This window comes from Boleophthalmus pectinirostris, unplaced genomic scaffold, assembly GCF_026225935.1.
Source record: "Boleophthalmus pectinirostris isolate CB_2022bp ecotype Guang Dong unplaced genomic scaffold, ASM2622593v1 HiC_scaffold_19, whole genome shotgun sequence".
Taxonomy (NCBI): domain Eukaryota; kingdom Metazoa; phylum Chordata; class Actinopteri; order Gobiiformes; family Gobiidae; genus Boleophthalmus; species Boleophthalmus pectinirostris.
This window is the reverse complement of record NW_026571140.1, coordinates 30,521,741-30,540,025: the sequence shown is the minus strand read 5'-3', so window position 1 is coordinate 30,540,025 and position 18,285 is coordinate 30,521,741. Positions and strand designations below refer to the sequence as shown.

The following is an 18,285-nucleotide window of genomic DNA, read 5'->3' as shown; positions in this document are numbered from 1 at the left end:
TAGTCATACTAGTCTTAAAACAATAAAACCAGTCAAATAAAATAAGAGCAAAACCACAGAATAGCAATAAATTAAAAAATAAATAAATAAATAAAGACATAGAGGACCACACAACTTGCTAGAGAATTAAAGTGGGTCTTAAAACGAGACTTAAAACACTCCGCTGTGGGGGCTGTTCAGATGTGGATGGTCAGAGCATTCCAGAGTTTGGGGCCGGCCACAGAGAAGACCCTGTCCCCCCCTGTTTTAAGTCTCGTTTTAGGCGCCACAATCTGGAGCTGGCCCTCGGACCTCAGAGCGCGTGCAAGGGTGTAAATTTGGGGGAAGTCTGAGCTGTATAGTGGGGCCAGTCCATTCAAAGCTTTAAAAACAAACTATAACATCTTAAAATCAATTCTAAAATTAAGAGGAAGCCAGAGCAAAGATGCAAGGATTGGGATAATGTGCTCTCTTTTTTTGGTCCCTGTTAAAAGTCGTGCAGCAGAGTTTTGGATTAATTGTGGTCGGTAAAGTGTGTTTTGTGAGTTGCCAGAATAAAGTGCATTACATTAAAGGGGCATTAGGATCTTCTATAAAATAAAATAAATATAATCTGTTTGTACCCACAACCTGATTGCCAAGAGTGAAAACTGCTGCCTCTTTTATTAAACTGTCTCCTCAAAAACTTAAAAAATATGTTGCGCATAATGACATGTATAATTAAAGCAGTGATCGTGCCACAGTCTGTACCGTAAACTGGCAACAAAAGCAGATAATGTCACATACTGTAGTACATCTGGTTGCTTGGAAATGATACAAATCTGACAGCATGGTTTTCTCAAAGTGTAAACCTACCCCAGGAGTGAGGCTACAGAGTTTAAGTCTCCGGTGCTGGAACAATGGGACGTGACGTGGATCTGACATTCAATCTGAGCGTCTCCCAGCAGCTGCTGCACCCAACACCCGTGTTTAACGCAAACCAATAAATATGTGATGAACCCGTCCAAACGTGTGGTCAGGGGGTCTCAAACTGGGCTACGGGGTCCACAGGTGAGGCTCATTCAGGTGTAGTTTTAGTTTTTCTTTGGGGTTGTAATGCTAACTGGAGGTACTGCTATGTCTGAAGCTCTGTTGTCTTTGTTTTTGTGGGGGGTTTTTTGTTTGTTTTAGCACAATCTGACCAAAAAGAACTGACTTGGAACTACAACAGGTGAGGTGATCTCAAGTCTCTCACACATAAAATTACTATCACAAGCAGCTAGCATCAGCCAGCAGTTTTTCAGTCAGTCTCTCTCACCTTTTTTGCTGAAAATCTAACACCTAAACAGGACCATGAATTTAATCACAGGCTCATAAAAATGTGTTGTTCAAATGCATTTACTAAAAACGTATTTGACAGCGTTTGCTAATGTTGCGAAAATTCAAAAGAAAGCTCATTGTGTCTTTGATTAGAAGAGGGAGGTGGGATTAAATACATTTTCTTCTTCCCACCCCTTTTTGGGACGATTTTTTCTATTTTTTGTTGTTGTTATTTCTGCTATGATTTCATGAATGTCATCTGTTCCAGTGTAAAGTAAATTTTGTACTTGCCAAAATAAGTACATAAATCTAAAAAAAAAAAGTTTTTTATATTTTTTATTAACCCTCTAGTTCAGTCTCTACCGAACATATTATTAGAACGCTGCAGCTCGGGTCCTGACTTGAACCAGAAAGTACGAGCACATAAGTCCTGGTCTCAGGTCTCTGCACCGCCCCCTGTGGCTCAGAGACTTTAAAGCAGTTCTGTTTGTGGACAAGTCTCTCCATGGCCGAACATCAAAGTACATCTCTGACTTGCTAGTGTTATATGAACCATCTCGTACTCTGAGGACCACAGGGACAGGCTGGCATCACCTAGTGCCTCCACTCAATTTCATCTCTCTCCAGCGACTAGGTCAAGGAATTGGAATACACTAGGTGGTTTGCAAGAACCCTGGAAGTTGTAGACCGTGCATCGGCCAATCAGTGAAGAGCTGAGAAGCCATGATGTCAGACTCAAGCGCCTGTCTGGGTCCCTTTTGTGGAACAGCACAACAGTAAATAAAGCGGTCAAGATGGATGTAGACGAAGACATACATTTTTTGTTACCAATGATTTCCGAGATCGAGGATTTAAAGCTGTAACAAAGAGAATGTTTGGTGAATTTTATCAAGGGGAAATACATTATTGCCCTTCTTCCTACAGGATCTGGCGCATTACATACGTCACAACCAAATAGCAGCGACTGGTTAAATAAAAAAAAGTACCCGCCTACTGTCAAGCGAATGACTCCTAATGCTGCAAGGTCAGACGGTTTCCACAAAGTGAAACAAGCTGATGTATCAGGCTACTGGTCTCCTGCTTGTCTTTAGAGTCAGGACTAAACACGGGGAGTCAGTGTTTCAGATTCATGCAGCTCAAACCTGGAACAGTCTTCCTGAAGATGTGAGCCAGGCCTCTACTTTGACTCTGTTTAAATCCAGACTCAAAACAGTTCTGTTTAGCTGCATGTGACTGAAAGGTTTTCATTTTCCATTCCGCACTCTCTTCTCTCTCATTTAATGTCTCTCTCTCTTTAATTTTATGATGAATATTTATGTTATGATCTGTTTGTATTGTGATTTTAGTGTATTTCTTATTCTATAAAGCACTTTGAATTACTTTGTGTGTGCCTTGCTTATTTGATTTGAATGTGTCTGTGAGCTGTGTAAATCCAAAAACTGATCTGAACATTTCTGAATTTCCCTGCCAGAGAAAAATCAAGTATTTTTCTTTCTATGCCCAGTTTATTCATGTTAATTAAATCAGCTCATTACCGGCCTCATTCACTGTTTGAATAAATGACCACTTCAGTGTGTACCTAGCGACAGGATCATTTCTGTGTTATTATTCTGTTCTGAGAGATTGAGATGTGAGGGCGGCTTTCAAATGAATCCATTTACATACACTTAATATACAGCTATAATATTTGCTTTGATTCATGCACAAAACATACACAGATCCTCCATGTGGACACAACCGCCACAGCTTTTAATGTAGCTGTCCCAATTTTTGTATTCAAAGGATGTTCCTGTGTCTAAACCTAAATTTAAAGGTCCACTGCGTAACTTTTCTGGTGCAAGGTTGTCTACTTGTCCCCTTGGAAATACTATTGCTGAATATGTTCCATAGTATGACATTAAACATCTGTCTCCATGGAGTCAAGCAGGTGACATTATAGGCAGAGGTGTAGTAGGGATTTTTTAAGTGGGGATACACGATTTGTGACTGAACCAGGAGGGCTAAACCAGGACTGAACCAGGATTAAACCAGATCTAAACCAGGTCTAAACCAGGACTAAACTAGGACTGAACCAAGACTGAACCAGGACTGAACCAGGATTAAACCAGGTCTAAACCAGAACTAAACCAGGTCTAAACCAGGACTAAACTGGGACTGAACCAGGACTGAACGGGGATTAAACCAGATTTAAACCAGAAGTAACGCAGGTCTAAATCAGGACTTAACCAGGTCTAAACCAGGTCTAAACCATGACTAAACCAGGACTCAACCAGGACTGAACCAGGAGTGAACCAGGTTTAAACCAGGACTAAACTACGTATAAACCCGGACTACACCAGGTCTAAACCAGGTCTAAATCAGGACTAAACAAGGACTAATCTTGGATTTGAGAGAGAACCCTGAGCCCACAAAGCAGGGTGTCTGCAAAGTGCAATTGGGTGACGGGGCACGGAGCTTTGCACTGGTCCTTTCACCTGCAGTCATCCAACGGTCTACGCGGGCGCACCTCCAGGTCCGTCCTGACACTCAGTCCTGGTTTAGACCTGGTTCAGACCTGGTTTAGTCCTGATTCAGTCCTGGTCCCTCATGTCGCAGGTCACTATAGGACAGTGCTGCAGATATCATGAGCCTATATGCAGGTTGTTTTCACCATTTCCAGTTGCTCCAGTTTGACATTTAAGTTGTAGCTATTTTATATTTGTTATTTATTTTTTATATCTCACATCGGGAGAAGTGGGTGGACGACGTACCCCCAACTATCATGCTCACTACACCCCTGATTATACACCAAGTTACAGATCAGATCAGTGGACAAGTAGTGACCCTGCTCTCAGTAAGAATGCGTGATTTTCAAGACAACAAAATTTAATAAATGCAAGTAGTATACATTTAAAACTGTGGTACATTTCAGGCAAAGCAATAACTTCTCCATCGACACAAGCAGGTGACTGACACTCCAAAAAGTCACACAGTGCAACTTTAAAATGCATTTTTCATTCAGCTGTTGGTTTGTCAGTTTTCATCCCATTTTAATGTGATCCAAACACAGACTAAAGCTGCTCCGTGCTTCACAGTTTGTGGGTTACATAAACACTGTGTTCACATATGGGGACACAGAAGGCTGGTTAATACATTTGGCTCAGAAGCTCTTAGACACAATTGTGCAACAGTGACAACAGTGACATGCAAAATGAACCGAGCAACTGCAGCGGGACTGTCACAAGGGCAGCTGGGAAAGTGCACCAAGCTTTCATTAATACTTAATCCAAACTAATCAGGCTACTTGCAAATCACCTTCTCTTTCCCTCTTCGTGGGTTTCAGGTTTTGTTTAAAGGTCCAATATCATTCAAACGTGACTCTGGTGAGGTTTAAGTCATGTTATAATGTTATTTACTGCCTCAAAAACATACCTGGAGCTATGTTTTGTTTCATTCACACATGTTTGAGTAATTCTGCATTATTAGTCTGCCTTTAGTTCAGCATAGATTGGCAATTCCAGGGCAGAAATTATCCAAAAGATTTTAGTGAAGGTGTATGGGGCATTTTCTGTATTACCTGTATTTGTTTCTGTTTCATAGAATAACTCAGCCTAAATATGCAGGATTTGTGTGTTAAACGTGTGTGAATGAAACAAAACACAACTCCAGGTATGTTTGCATGTGTGTGCCTTCAATTTGGTAGTTTGTATAGAAACAAATGTCTTCATGATTCTTATTATAGTTTTAAGATAGCCACAGTTTTTAATTTTCAAAGTAAGATTTTTATAAAGGCAGAATAAAACTAAACATGTAATAGATATTGGATAACAGATGACTTGATTTTGAGGTGTTTTTTGACTCCATTATTTGGTTAGCTGATAAAGTCTGCCCTCTGGAGGCAGGTTTTAGTATTACTATCTCTAAACCATTTACTCTCAGTGAGCTAATGAATAGCCCTGACCAAAGCCTATAACCCATCAACTTTACTGTCAACTTTTCTAGGTGCAAACAGGTATTATTTTATTAACTATTCAAGCCTTAAAATCAATATAAACAGAGTTGGTAGAGTAGCCAAAATTTGTACTCAAGTAACAATAACATTACTTCAAAATAATATTACTCAAGTAGAAGTACAAGGTAGTGGTCCAAGTCCAAATTACTCAATTTCAGACTTGTATTTGGGAAAACTACTGCTTTATTAAGAGTAAATTAAAGAGCAATTTTTGGGACATAACACCTGATTTAAAACTGTGTGTGCAATTGAAGGACAAATCTTTAAATAATGGTCTGGTGTTTTCAGAGAAGAGGAAAAAAAATGAGACAAACAAAATCTTATTTGAAGGAGCGGTGCAAGAAACACAAATGTTCAGGTCATTTCATATTGTCAACATGAAGCTTTTGTCACATGTAGGCTTACTCATAGTGGGAAGAGGAACCAAAACTTTTAATCAAATACTCAAGAGTACTGTTACTTCAATTCAATCTCAAGTAGAAGTAAAAGTATGCTGCTAGAAAAGTACTCTGAAAAGTACAGGTTTTTTAAATAGTCACACAAGTAAATGCAACAGAGTAAATGTAACCACCCACCTCTGACTGTAAAGTAAATTCAATAAAAATAAACATTTTTAAAAGTAAAACTGATCTTTTAACATTAACATAGAACCACAGTAATTAGTGGTAACTTGACACATATTTGGCTTTCCATATTTTCAGAAGTTAACACTTTGTTACTTTGTTTAATTTCAACATTTTTCATTTCTATGCATGCAATTGAAGGACAAATCATTAAATAATGGACAGATTCTGGTATTGTTAAAGAACAGACAAATTAAATCATATCTGAAGGAGAGGTACAAAAAACAAATGTTCAGATCATTTGATATTGTGGACATAAAGCTTTTCTCACTTGTAAACTTGCTCACAGTGGGAAGAGGAACCAAAACTTTTACTCAAGTACTCAAGAGTACTGTTACTGTAGTCAGAAATATTACTCTAGTTGTAGTAAAAGTATGCTGCTAGAAAAATACTCTTAAACGTACAGTTTCTTTAAAAAGTCACGTAAGTAAATGCAACAGAGTAAATGCACAACTGATTATAAAGTAATTAAATTCAATAAAAATAAACAATATTTTTAATAGCCATTGCAGAACGGATCTTTTAGTGCATAGAAATGACAAATGTTTAAATTAAACAATGCAACAAGACGTAAACTTCTGCAAATATGGAAAGCCAAATATGTGTCACGTTGCCACTAACTACTGTGTTTCTACGTTAATGTTACTGAGACTAAATGAGGTTTAAATACATGGAGTCCCAGGTCTAAAACTGTCTGTTCACCTGAGCATTGCCCTGTGTGTTTCCAGGACACAGTTGTAGAGACGAAAGATCCCTGGAGTTTCCCCCGACAACCAGATCTCTTTCCCTTATCGACCAGACATGTCCTTCGGTTCATCTGAGAGCAGCTTTGATGTAAACATTTCATTCTGGGTTACAAGAGAGCAGCCGATGGGAGAGAGGACGTCCACGCAGCTGGGATCAGACACAGAGGGGAACTACTCAACTTTGAGCAGAGGTGAGTACAATTTTTGTGTTGTGTTTTTATTACATTAAACTAGGGCAGAACAGCTTGGGGAAAATGTCTAATGACAAGCTTTGCAATTGAGTTTACATTTGCAATTTATACTTTTAATAATAATATGATTCTTTTCACAGTTCACATTTTAAACATGTTTTGAAGAAGTAACAAAAAGACTGAAATATGAACTGACAATCTAATACAAGAATCATCTTTTGGAACACTCCTTTGGACAATCAGATCCCAACTGCAGTTTTTAGGCAAAATAAGACTGTATATTTTGTTTTTAGTGAAGGAAATTATGGTACTGTGGTAAAAAGTTAGCTTGATTCATCAGCCGTTTTCACTTCATAGAAACCGTCTGACCTTGCAGCATTAGGATTTCTTCGCTCGATGGTAGGCGGGTACTTTTTTTTATTTACCAATTGCTGCTATTTGGTCGTGATGTATGTAATGTACCAAATCCTGTAGGAAGAAGGGCAATAACATCTTTCCCTCTGATAAAATTCACCAAACATTCTCTTTGTTCCGACTTTAAATCCTCGATCTCGGGAATCATTGCCAATGCAGACTGTATGGCTTCGTCTACATCCATCTCGACCGCTTTGTTTACTGTTGTGCTGAACCACAAAAGGCACCCAGACAGGCGCGTGAGTTTGACGTCATGGCTTCACAGCTCTTCGCTGATTGGCCGGTGCTAGGTCCACAACTTCTGGGGTTCTTGCAAACCGTCTAGTGTATTCCAATTCCTGACCTAGTCGCTGGAGACAAATTAAATTGAAGGCACTAGGTGGCACCAGACTGGCTAGTAAAAAGTTGCATGCAGCCTTTGTGAATTGTGTCATTCAAATTGCAATTTTAATTCAGTCTTACAACTCTACAATGCATTACCATTGAAATCTGTACCACATTGTTTGCATTGAATACTTCTATATTTCTGTGAGGGAAATTCATACTTTTTTCATGAATATGTGACATTTTGCTGCAATAAAATATGAATAACCTCGAGGAGCATTTTATCTGCTAGAATCATGTCACTAATAGCCATGCTTCTAGTTAACCAGTTGAACATGCTCCCTTCTCCACTGTCACCAGTAGAGGGCGACAAAACATTCTCTGCTCATGTGAAATATCCAAAGCCTTAAAGTAAAACACCAGTTGCTAAAAATTCTGTAGTGGTAGTTTTGAAGTTCACAGATTGGCAATTCCTGTGAAGGTGTATGGTGTTTAAAAACACATTGGAGCACTTTCTGTATGACATCATAGTGTAGGGATGTAAACAATAACTAAAATATCAAAAATCTCTAAATAACATCGTGGGCCATCACATTATATCGAATTATAAGTCTCTACACTTAAATGAAAAATGATGGTGCAGCAATAGCTAGAAAGCAGAGAGAACTACACAGACCATGATCCTTTGCTCTGTTTCAGTCCAGATTACATGAAGAAATAATTGTTTGTTATTTGGATTATGACAGAATCAAGGGCTTGTGAGGGCATTTTAAAAGGAAAAAGTATTATTCACAGTTTTCTTTCACAAAATATCGCAATAAATATTGTACCGAGAGATGCAATATCGTGAAAATACCATACGGAGAGATCTGGATATCGTTACATCTCTGTCATAATGTGTAACAGTGTTTTCTGTTTGAGAGAAGAACACAGCCTAAATATGCAGGGTTTGTGTGCTAAACAAGTGCAAATGACCCAAAATAAAACAGAAAATAGCCTAATATAGCTTTCATATGGTAAATTTTGATCTGTCTCTGCATTGTTCTCTCGTTTTAGGTCCTGCTGATATGAAACCCAAGGCTCTATCCATCAAAGAGTGCTCTTGGACTTCAGAGGAGTGCCACAGTTCAGACGATGCATCCGCTCAGAGCAACGGATTATGTCTCCCAAATATTTTCCGACCCAAAAGAATCAAACCTCTCTCCAAAACCCACAATGGTCCCACTTACCAGGTCTACTACACGGCCAGGGAACTGTTTATGGAAGTCCTAGACCGTGGTGCTGTTCAGGAGCTAACCAGACGTGCGGGCAGCGCCAAATCTGGATCAAATCGTTCTTCTTACAGCCAAACCAAAGACCAGAATGTAGACCTATCAACCGAAGGGATGTTCATGGATGCCCTGACATTATTCTCGGTTGTTTTGAAAAGTGGGATTTTCATAGATGAGGAAAGCAATTCAGATTTGAGTTTAGATGGTTGGCAAGGCGTTCTCAAAAGGAACAGTTTTCAAACACATGTCATGTCCCTTACCAAATTGGACGATGTGACCAAACTTGAAATCTTATCAGCATTTTGTAGTCATTTATCAAGACGCTACCAGATGTTGTACACACCTGGACACAGTTTAACGATCAAAAAATACCAGCTTTCATACCAGCAAGATCCTTCATCTTTGCATCTCGCCCTACTTTGTGATGTTAGCACTGGTTTCATTTGCAACATGTTTCTTTATTGCCCTGAACAAATGCAAAAACAAAGCAGAAAACCTGTAATTCAGCAAGTTATCTGTCATCTTTTAAGGCCATTCTGTTGTAATAGCCACGTTGTTAAGATCAACAGTTCTGCGTGGATGGATGGGAAACTTACTGGCGTGTTTTCTAACTTTGGTCTCAATATACATTTCATTCCTACAAATGCTAAAATGTCACTAGATTTGACAACTCAACAACAAGCAAATCAGGAAACCAAAACGGCCACTCACCTCCAGGGCTGGACTGGACCTGCTCTCTTTCGTCAGTCGGACCTCAAAGGCTCAGAGGTGGACGTGTTTTTGCCCGGCCTATGGGGGGCGCTACACGTGGTCTGCATCAATACATTTGTCCTCCATACACTTCAGAACAAGGGCTCGGGGAGGAGAGTGGAGCTCAGAGATTTTACCAGGTCTTTGGGGTCCCAGCTCGTGGTGGACCCCCCTGTGTCGGTGCCGGTGCTGCCCAGACTGCACAGCTCCTACCAGGACGGCCCCTTCACCGACGCAACCAACCAGAGGTGAGAATAGATGCTTTGCAGTGATGTCGCGCTGGAGTGGGGGTTCATGCATGTATGTCTATGGTGCAATGTTCAATGACTTCATTTTAATACAAAATTTTAATACAAAATTGATTTAAACCAGGGGTGTTAAATGCAAATTCGCAGAGGGCTAAAATTAAAAACTGGGACTAAGTCGTAGGCCAAAATAAATATTAATTTGAAAAAATTCAACAACATCTGCATGTTTTCTCTTCTTTCGAGATATATGTAATGTTAAACCTTAAATGTTTAATAGTTTTGCTTAAACATTGAATCCAGAACAAGCAATATATAAAATACATTTTAAATAAATAATGTCTCTATAGCCTGTATTTATAGCCATGTATATGTATCCAGCAGGCCAGCTGTAATACATATTTGATATGATCTCGTGGGGCAAATATAATTATATCGTTGGCCAAATATGGCCCCCGGGCCTGAGTTTGACATGTCTGCTTTAAACTATTGTTTCCCAAAGACTGGGTCGCGACACTTAAGTGGGTTGCAAGAGATTTTTTTAGGTCACCTTGTCACAATCAGCATGTAACGTCTGCAATATACAGGGCTATATTTAATGTCCAATTAGGCGACTTATGGATCCTTTCATTGCTGGTTCAATTACTGTTTTTCATTGTTTAAAACTTGAGTAATACTAATTGAGAGACACGTTCACTCAGTCAACAATAAAATATCCTCATTAATGTTCAGTAATGGTCAAATCCACCTTTATTTTGAGATTTATGAATAATGTCTACTGACTTGGGTCGTGAAGGTTTGTGACTTTTAAAATATGGGTCCCCAGAAAAAAAAGTTTGGGAAACACTGATTTAAATCACACATTTTCAGGAAAATGTGATCAGTACAAGTGTTCATGGTCCTGTTTAGGTGATTTAAACAAAAAGGTGACAAGAGAGTGACTAATGTTATTTGAGAGGGACTTGTTTAACAAATCAGCCCACCTGTTCTAGTTTCTAAGTAAGTAAGTTCTCTCTGGTTATTGTTAAAATATAGCTTAGACAAAAAAATCTGAAAAAAAAAAGTTGTATTGCCATTTCAGTGACCTAAATTTACATACTAGAGATTTGCTCAGAAAAATAATAGTGGAAATTATGATCAAACAAGGGTCTGCATAAAACTGAAAATAAATACAAAAAATATACAGTATCGTAGAATAACACCTAGCAGGGCAAACGAAGGGTGTGGCTGCTTTCAGAAAAATGAACAAATGACCTCTTGTATATACCTGAGATTCTGAACTGATGATTATTTTGACGATAAATACAGTAGGTCTAAGCCCCAGACAGAGCAGTGTCTACAGTTAGCATCACACTGCCAAGGAATGTTTTGGTTTTCATTTTGTTTTCATTTGGCAGTTTCTCTGAGACCAGCTGTAGTCCAGTTGTGAAGAATGAGAAGTCAGTGAAAAACCAGCCTGGAGTCTGTGGCCTGGACAACTCAGGCAACTCCTGTTACCTCAACGCAGTGTTCCAGTGTCTCTGCTCCACAGTGCCCCTAGTGGAGTATCTGCTGCAGCCGGACACCAGGAAACAAATCAGCAGGTCACACACTATAATAGTTCTTATGTTATTGAGGACAATCCAGGTGAAAAGTTACATAGTGCACCTTTAACAACAATTTTGTAAAAAATTTAACTAGTATTATGTCATGATACAGGGTACGTATTATGTATATATATCGGCTTCCATTTTGAGTACATTTTCACAATCAAAACATATAATAGGTAGTTTTAATATTAGGCTATTTTCTGATCTATGTTATGATGTTGCTTCCTCATCAAAAATATAAGTGTAGTTTTGTTTCATTCACACATTTAACACACAGACTCTGTATATTTAGGCTGAATCACAGAAAACTTTGTTCCAACTTGTGTTTTTAAGCTCCAAAACAACACTGTCACTAGAACTATTTGGATGATTTCAATCTCGGAATTGCCAATCTCTACTGAACAAAAGGTAAAAGGAGCTGTTAACTTGAAAATTACCACTACATAACATCACAAGGTGGAACAGAGCATTTTGACGTTTGGAGATGTAGACACACTAATAAACTAGAATTACTCAAATGTGTGAATGAAAGAAAACTCAGCTCCAGGTATGTTTTGGATGAGGTAACAACATTATAAAATGGCTTAAAACTCACAAGAATGAATGTAGAGTAATACAAGACATTTAAATTGTTAGTCACTATGGCAATGGACCTCATTTTCCTCACTCTGAAACCCATGGATAGACTAATAAAGCTCATATCCTCTCCTCTGCAGGTGTAAGTGCCGGGTGGCAGAGGTGTTTGTGCGCCTCTTGGAGCAGATGTGGTTGGGCAGAGCTGCTCGCTGTGCCCCCCTGGAGGCCAGGAGTGTGCTCTGCTCCGTCCTCCCACAGTTCAACAACCACCTGCAGCAGGACGCCCAGGAGCTGCTCATGTACTGCATCAACGCCCTGCACGACGATCTCAAGAAGGTGTGTGGATGTGAAATAGTGTGGCCATGATGCGAACATTTTAAACTTGATTTCAATTTTAAGGAATTGACTGAATTTTCACTGATGCGATACGATGAAAAAAATGCTACCTTTCAAGCAATTGCAGAGTTTCAGATGAAATCACAACATTCTTTAGGCCAATTCTATTTAACACACAGAGGGGCAGCTAAAATTAATAATAAAATGCTGTTTTATGTTGGAATACAAGTTAAGTTAATGGTTCTAGTCACTAAAAGAAATGAGCAGATTCTGTATTTGTCATTTACCTTTTGGATTTTTCATGACAAAATGGCAATGTTTTTTTTGTTTTTTAATTCCATTTTATTTGTTTGAGCAAGGTACAACAAAATCAACAACAATAACAAAAACAAGGATATGTACTTGTGCTCAAAAGGAGTAGTAGTTTAAAAGCTTATAGTGTCCTACCTTAGTTGTTTTACATAATCATAATCAAGTGGTTGACACTTTAAATGTAAATGTAATGTAAATGGTCAATGGTCACATTTTTATATAGCACTTTTCTACCTTCAAGGCACTTAAAGCGCTTTTAAAACTCACTCATTCACCCATTCACACACCCATTCATACACCAGTGTACGCAGACACTGGGAGAGAGGTGGGTTAAGTGTCTTGCCCAAGGACACAACAACAACATTCACCTGTGGGAGCTGGAATCGCACCGCAAACATGTGGGTCAGTGGACAAACGCTCTACCAACTGAGCTACTGCCGCCCCTTTATAATAAAAATACCACCAGTAGAATGTAACTTTGGACACAAAATAACTGTACTTTCTTTATGTTACCATGAGATCTACGATACTGGTTCCACTAAAATTCTAAATGACCCTGAAGCGGTATCCCTTTCCTTCAGGTTTCCCGTCATCAGTTGGGTCGGGAGCAGAGGAGGGCGGGCCTGCGCTCGGACAGTACGGTGGTGTCACGTCTGTTTGAGGGGCGTCTGAGTGGAGTGACTCTGTGTTTACACTGTGACCATCAGGCTCACAGCGCTCAGCCTTTCACCATCCTGTCTCTGCCCATCCCCACAGACCTCATCTCCTGCTCCATACAGGTACAGACAGATTAAACTGTTACTTCTGCTCTAAAGAGACTTTTGCAAAACTAACTAACTAGAAGAACTAACTAATTAGAAGTTGTCTTTTAAGTGGTTCATTCATGTTTGAGACACAAATGTAAGAACATTTCCAGCTACAGTTTGGTTTTGTTGATACAGGCAGTGTGATGGAAATTTATATTGTGGAAAGATTTCTCTCAATCTGTCTTTGTGTAAATGAATGTGATTTGATTTCTGCTTGAGACCAGAGCAGTCATTAACACGTGTAAAGGCTCAGCAGACACAACTGTTTCCACCCTCAAATATAAGTTATATAAGTGGGAGTCAGACGGACCCAGTGATTTATGATCCCCATATCTGATGGTTTTAGAATGAAAAAAATTTGGACTGTTGTCATAGCAATTAAGACATATATCTTCTCAAAATGTTGCAGATAACATGAAGCTGATTACATGTTCATTAATTTATAAAGAATTTCAATCTGAATTAATTAATTACCCCAATGCTTTGTTTTCTCTGTCTATGTTGTTAATCTGTTTGCATGTATGTACTGTATGTTTAAAATAATTTGTTTGTATATACGCAAATAATCCAAGGCTTCACCCCCTCTCTTTCATGTTGTTGTGTGTAGGACTGCCTGTCACTGTTCTTCCAGCAGAGCGTCCTGAGTGGGGGGGTCCTGTGCTCTGAGTGTGGTCTGAGGAGAGAGACTGCCGTGGTCACGTATCTCGACAAACCCCCCGAAATCCTCATCCTGCACCTCAAACGGTAAAAATATTATGAAACTAGAAAAGCATTCAGAGAGCGCAGACCTCCACCAAGGACTACCCCCATTTTTTATATAAATTGCAATAAAATCAGTCTTCTGGATCAGATCCGGATCAGCCTTTGGAATATGAAAGAGGATCCCATTGTCCATCCCTGAGTCAAATGTCATGGGGTTTGGTCAATAATTAACCGAGATATTGAGAAACAAATTTTTTGGCCCCATTTACCACAATGTTAACTAAAATTTCAAAGTGATCCAGAATCCAGGATTTCTTCCGGATCACCCCCAAAATGAAATCAGTTCTTCCTTTTCACATTTCCAACAAATCCTGAAAATGTCATCAAAATCGGTCCATAACTTTTTGAGTTATGTTGCTAACAGACAAACAAACAAACAAACAAACAAACGCCGGCAAAAACATAACCTCCTTGGCGGAGGTAATAACTAAAGACAGCATTTTACTAGACAATAAGATAAAAGTCCTGTATTACACAAAAGTGACTCTTGTGAGCTTTAAACCATGTTAGATTGTTAAAAACATATACCTGGAGTTGTGTTTTGTTTCATTCACACATGTTTGAGTAACACTTCATTATTACTCTGTTAACATCTTCAAGGTCAAAATGCTCTGTTCCACCTTGTGATGTCATGAAGCAGTAGCTTTCTAGTTCACAGCTCCTTTTAACCTTTAGTTCAATAGAGATTGGCTGAAATATCAGAATATAATGAAGGTGTATAGAGTTTAAAAACACAGTGGTGCACCTTCTGTATTACCACATGAAATGATGATGGAATAAAGGTGGCGTGTTTTCTGTTTGAGAGAAGAACTCAGCATAAATATACAGGGTTTGTGCGTTAAACGTGTGAATGAAACAAAACACAACTCCAGATATGTTTGAAACCATCTGACCTCGCAGCATTAGAATTTGTTCGCTCGGCGGTAGGCGGGTACTTTTTTTTTATTTAAGCAGTCGTTGCTGTGTGGTTGTGACGTATGTAATGCACCAAATCCCGTAGGAAGAAGGGCAATAACATCTTTCCCTTTGATAAAATTCACCAAACATTCTCTTTGTTCTGGCTTTAAATCCTCAGTCTCGGGAATTGTTACCAACACAGAATGTACGGCTTAGTCTATATCCATCTTGACCACTTTGTTTACTGTTGTGCTGTACCACAAAAGGGACGCAGGCAGGTGCTTGAGTTTGACATCATGGCTTCCCGGGTTCTTGCAAACCGTCCAGTGTATTCCAGTTCCTGACCTAGTCGCTGGACAGAAATGAAACTGAGCTGAGGCACTAGGTGGCGCCAGCCTGGCTAGCACTGGGTAACTTTCTAACACTGAAATGACTATGAATGAACTCTTATTTCTTCATCCACAACATCCTATATAGAAACGTCTCCATTAATGCAGGACCCTCGTGTACTGTAGATATGATGATACATTAATATATCCTTATGAAATCTAAACTCTGCAACTATGAAATGTTATACGTGGAATGTTCCACAGTATGGCATAACCCGTGAAACTGCATCTTTCGTTAATTTGCTTACAGGTGTCTCAAAATTGCTTTGATAAACAAACATTCTTACTGTGAGTGGACACACTTCCCCACAGATCTGATTTGTAACTTGGCCTGATGGTGTCTCCTGCTTGTGTCTATGGTGATAGATGAGTTCAGTGCTGCATGGTGGAAAATCCTAGTTGATGCAATAACATCTCTACAGAAACAAGCAGGCAGGAAAGTTACAGAGTGACCCTTTAAATCCCTGTGTTGTCTCGTGCAGGTTTGGTTGTAAAGGAAGGAGCCAAGTCAAACTCAAGACAAATGTAGAGTTTTCGACAGAGACTCTGGACCTGAGCCCGTTCCTCTCCAGCTCTGCGCTCAGCTCAGACTGCTCCTCCTACAGGCTGTACGCCGTCGTGGTGAGTCACAACCAAACTCTAATACGCTCATTTAACTGTTGTATTATTATTTTCATCTTCATATAGCCATTTATTTCAGAACCATAAGAAATTTTAATGTAAAAACTAAATAATATATCTTTCAAATATAGGAATAAGTCTTCAAAATATAAACATATAACAGGAAGGTTTTAGGTTAAGGTTATGGGGGGAAATCTGTCCTCTGTATCTGCATCGTTCAATCAGTGCTGCTCAGTCAGGTTTCTCCAACCTGTAGCTTTCCACTCCCTCCCAAGTAGCTCACAAAGGGATTTTAGAATTATACCACTGTGCTGCTGTTACGCCCCAGCTCGCTAGGGTCAGGGAAGTAACAAAAAAAAAGGTGGAAAATGCTACAAATTAAGTCACATTTCATTAACAGGAATGTAAAAGAATAAATCAACAAAACATGTTAAAATATGTACAGAAATTAACCCAAACTAAGAAAAAAACATAACAGGATTAACATACGAGTTTTGTGCTAAAAAAAACGGGTCCTGCAAGACGGGTTATGGTTAAAAAAAAAAAAAAAAAAGTTAATTCCTATGTAATTAATGGAAAATTTACAACAATAACATGCAAATATTAACATTTTACATCGTCTACTTTTCGTAAATCTACTTTTAGAGAACAAAAATTTTTATTAATCCTTGTATCATCCTCCTCCTACTCTAGAACCACATTGGTCACTTGCACATGGGACACTACACAGCTCTGAGCTACAACACCGTGACTCAGACCTGGCACTGCTTTGATGATTCTGTGGTGCGGCCAGTAGAGGGCGTCCTGGTGCAGTCTCCTCACGCGTACATCCTGCTCTACAGCCGCAAGCCTTTCCACAAACCGCAGATACAAGGGCTGTAAGAAACACAACCATCTCTGACCTCAAATTAAAGAAGATTTGGAAATAAACGTGCTGTAAAATGAGCACCTGCTTGTACACATGCATGTTTTTTTTTATTTTAAAGTTATTGAGGGGTTTTTGCGTATTTATTCACTCTCCAAAGTCCGTGTGGTGGGACACTTTTGTAGCCACAGTTGCCCTGGGGCAGACTGGCAGAAGTGAGGCTGTCAATATGAGCACCTCCAATCTAATAGGGCTATGCAAAAATATTGAAATATTGATATATTGTATTGTTTAATTTGATGATACAGTATCGATATCATGGGCTGCTGTATCAATATATCGCAAAGAGTATTTTTGGGTAGATTTTACTAAATTATTTTGTGTAAGAGCTACAGTTGTGTTGAAATTTTCACTGTTTTGAGTAAAATGGGTGTTTTTCATATTAACTTTGCACAAACTTAGTGACTTTTAAAATCACAGCCATGATTTTAGACTTTGTTTTTCACTGAAACGTGTCGAATCTATTTGAAATATATTGTATCAAATCAAAATCACTGTACTGAAAAATGTATCGTATCAGCAGCTCGTTAATGATACCCAGCCCTCTACTCTAACTACATTTATGCATAGGCAAAATGGGTTCAGTGTCTTGCCCAAGGACAAAACAGCAGACTGCAAACGTCAATGCAGGTATTGAATGTATGGGTCAGGTAAGCAAATCATCATTACAATCTGTCACCATAACTTAATGTAATCAAACATTTTTATCCTAAATATCTTACTGGAATTTTGCTGTTTTACATATTATGAAAACTCCAACTATGAAAGTGCCAAGACCAGGGCTGAGTGATAGCGGTGAGTCCACAAAAAAAAAAATCTCTCTTACCATTGAAAACATGAAAATGGTAGGCTCATCACAAATCATAATTTATGAACATCAGGAAGACATTTTAGTATCATTTAACATTATAAAGTCAGATTTGTTCCTCTAAAGTCTGAGTTTTGCTCCAAACCACGTTCTTTTACTGACAGAGTACGAACAGTAGTAGCCAGGCTGGCGCCACCTAGTGCCTCCGCTCAATTTCATTTCTCTCCAGCGACCAGGTCAGAAATCAGAATACACTAGACGATTTGCAAGAACCCTGGAAGTTGTGGACCACAAACCGGTCAATCAGTGAAGAGCTGTGAAGCCATGACGTCAGACTCAAGCACCTGTCTGGGTCCCTTTTGTGGTACAGCACAACAGTAAACAAAGCGGTCGAGATGAATGTAGACAAAGCCATACATTCTGTGTTGGTA

The 18,285-nt window shown here is 39.0% G+C and overlaps 1 protein-coding gene across 1 annotated transcript; it reads left to right on the top strand.

The window, feature by feature from the left end:
* Positions 1-9,489: 9,489 nt before the first annotated feature.
* On the top strand, positions 9,490-17,029 carry LOC110173046 (putative ubiquitin carboxyl-terminal hydrolase 50). The gene is made up of 7 exons (XM_055154330.1): positions 9,490-9,836; positions 11,231-11,416; positions 12,139-12,334; positions 13,228-13,425; positions 14,060-14,196; positions 15,983-16,121; positions 16,815-17,029. Exons 1-7 carry the CDS (start codon positions 9,490-9,492, stop codon positions 17,001-17,003), a joined length of 1,392 nt encoding a protein of 463 aa, XP_055010305.1. The 3' UTR covers positions 17,004-17,029.
* Positions 17,030-18,285: the final 1,256 nt, after the last annotated feature.

What these genes read in the sequence shown, in the direction of transcription:
- LOC110173046 (XM_055154330.1), top strand. Translation starts at nt 9,490, where the DNA reads ATGTCACTAGATTTGACAACTCAACAACAAGCAAATCAGGAAACCAAA. An exon ending in ACCGACGCAACCAACCAGAG is followed by an intron (nt 9,837 to 11,230) that starts GTGAGAATAGAT and finishes TTCATTTGGCAG; the next exon opens with TTTCTCTGAGACCAGCTGTA. An exon ending in ACCAGGAAACAAATCAGCAG is followed by an intron (nt 11,417 to 12,138) that starts GTCACACACTAT and finishes TCTCCTCTGCAG; the next exon opens with GTGTAAGTGCCGGGTGGCAG.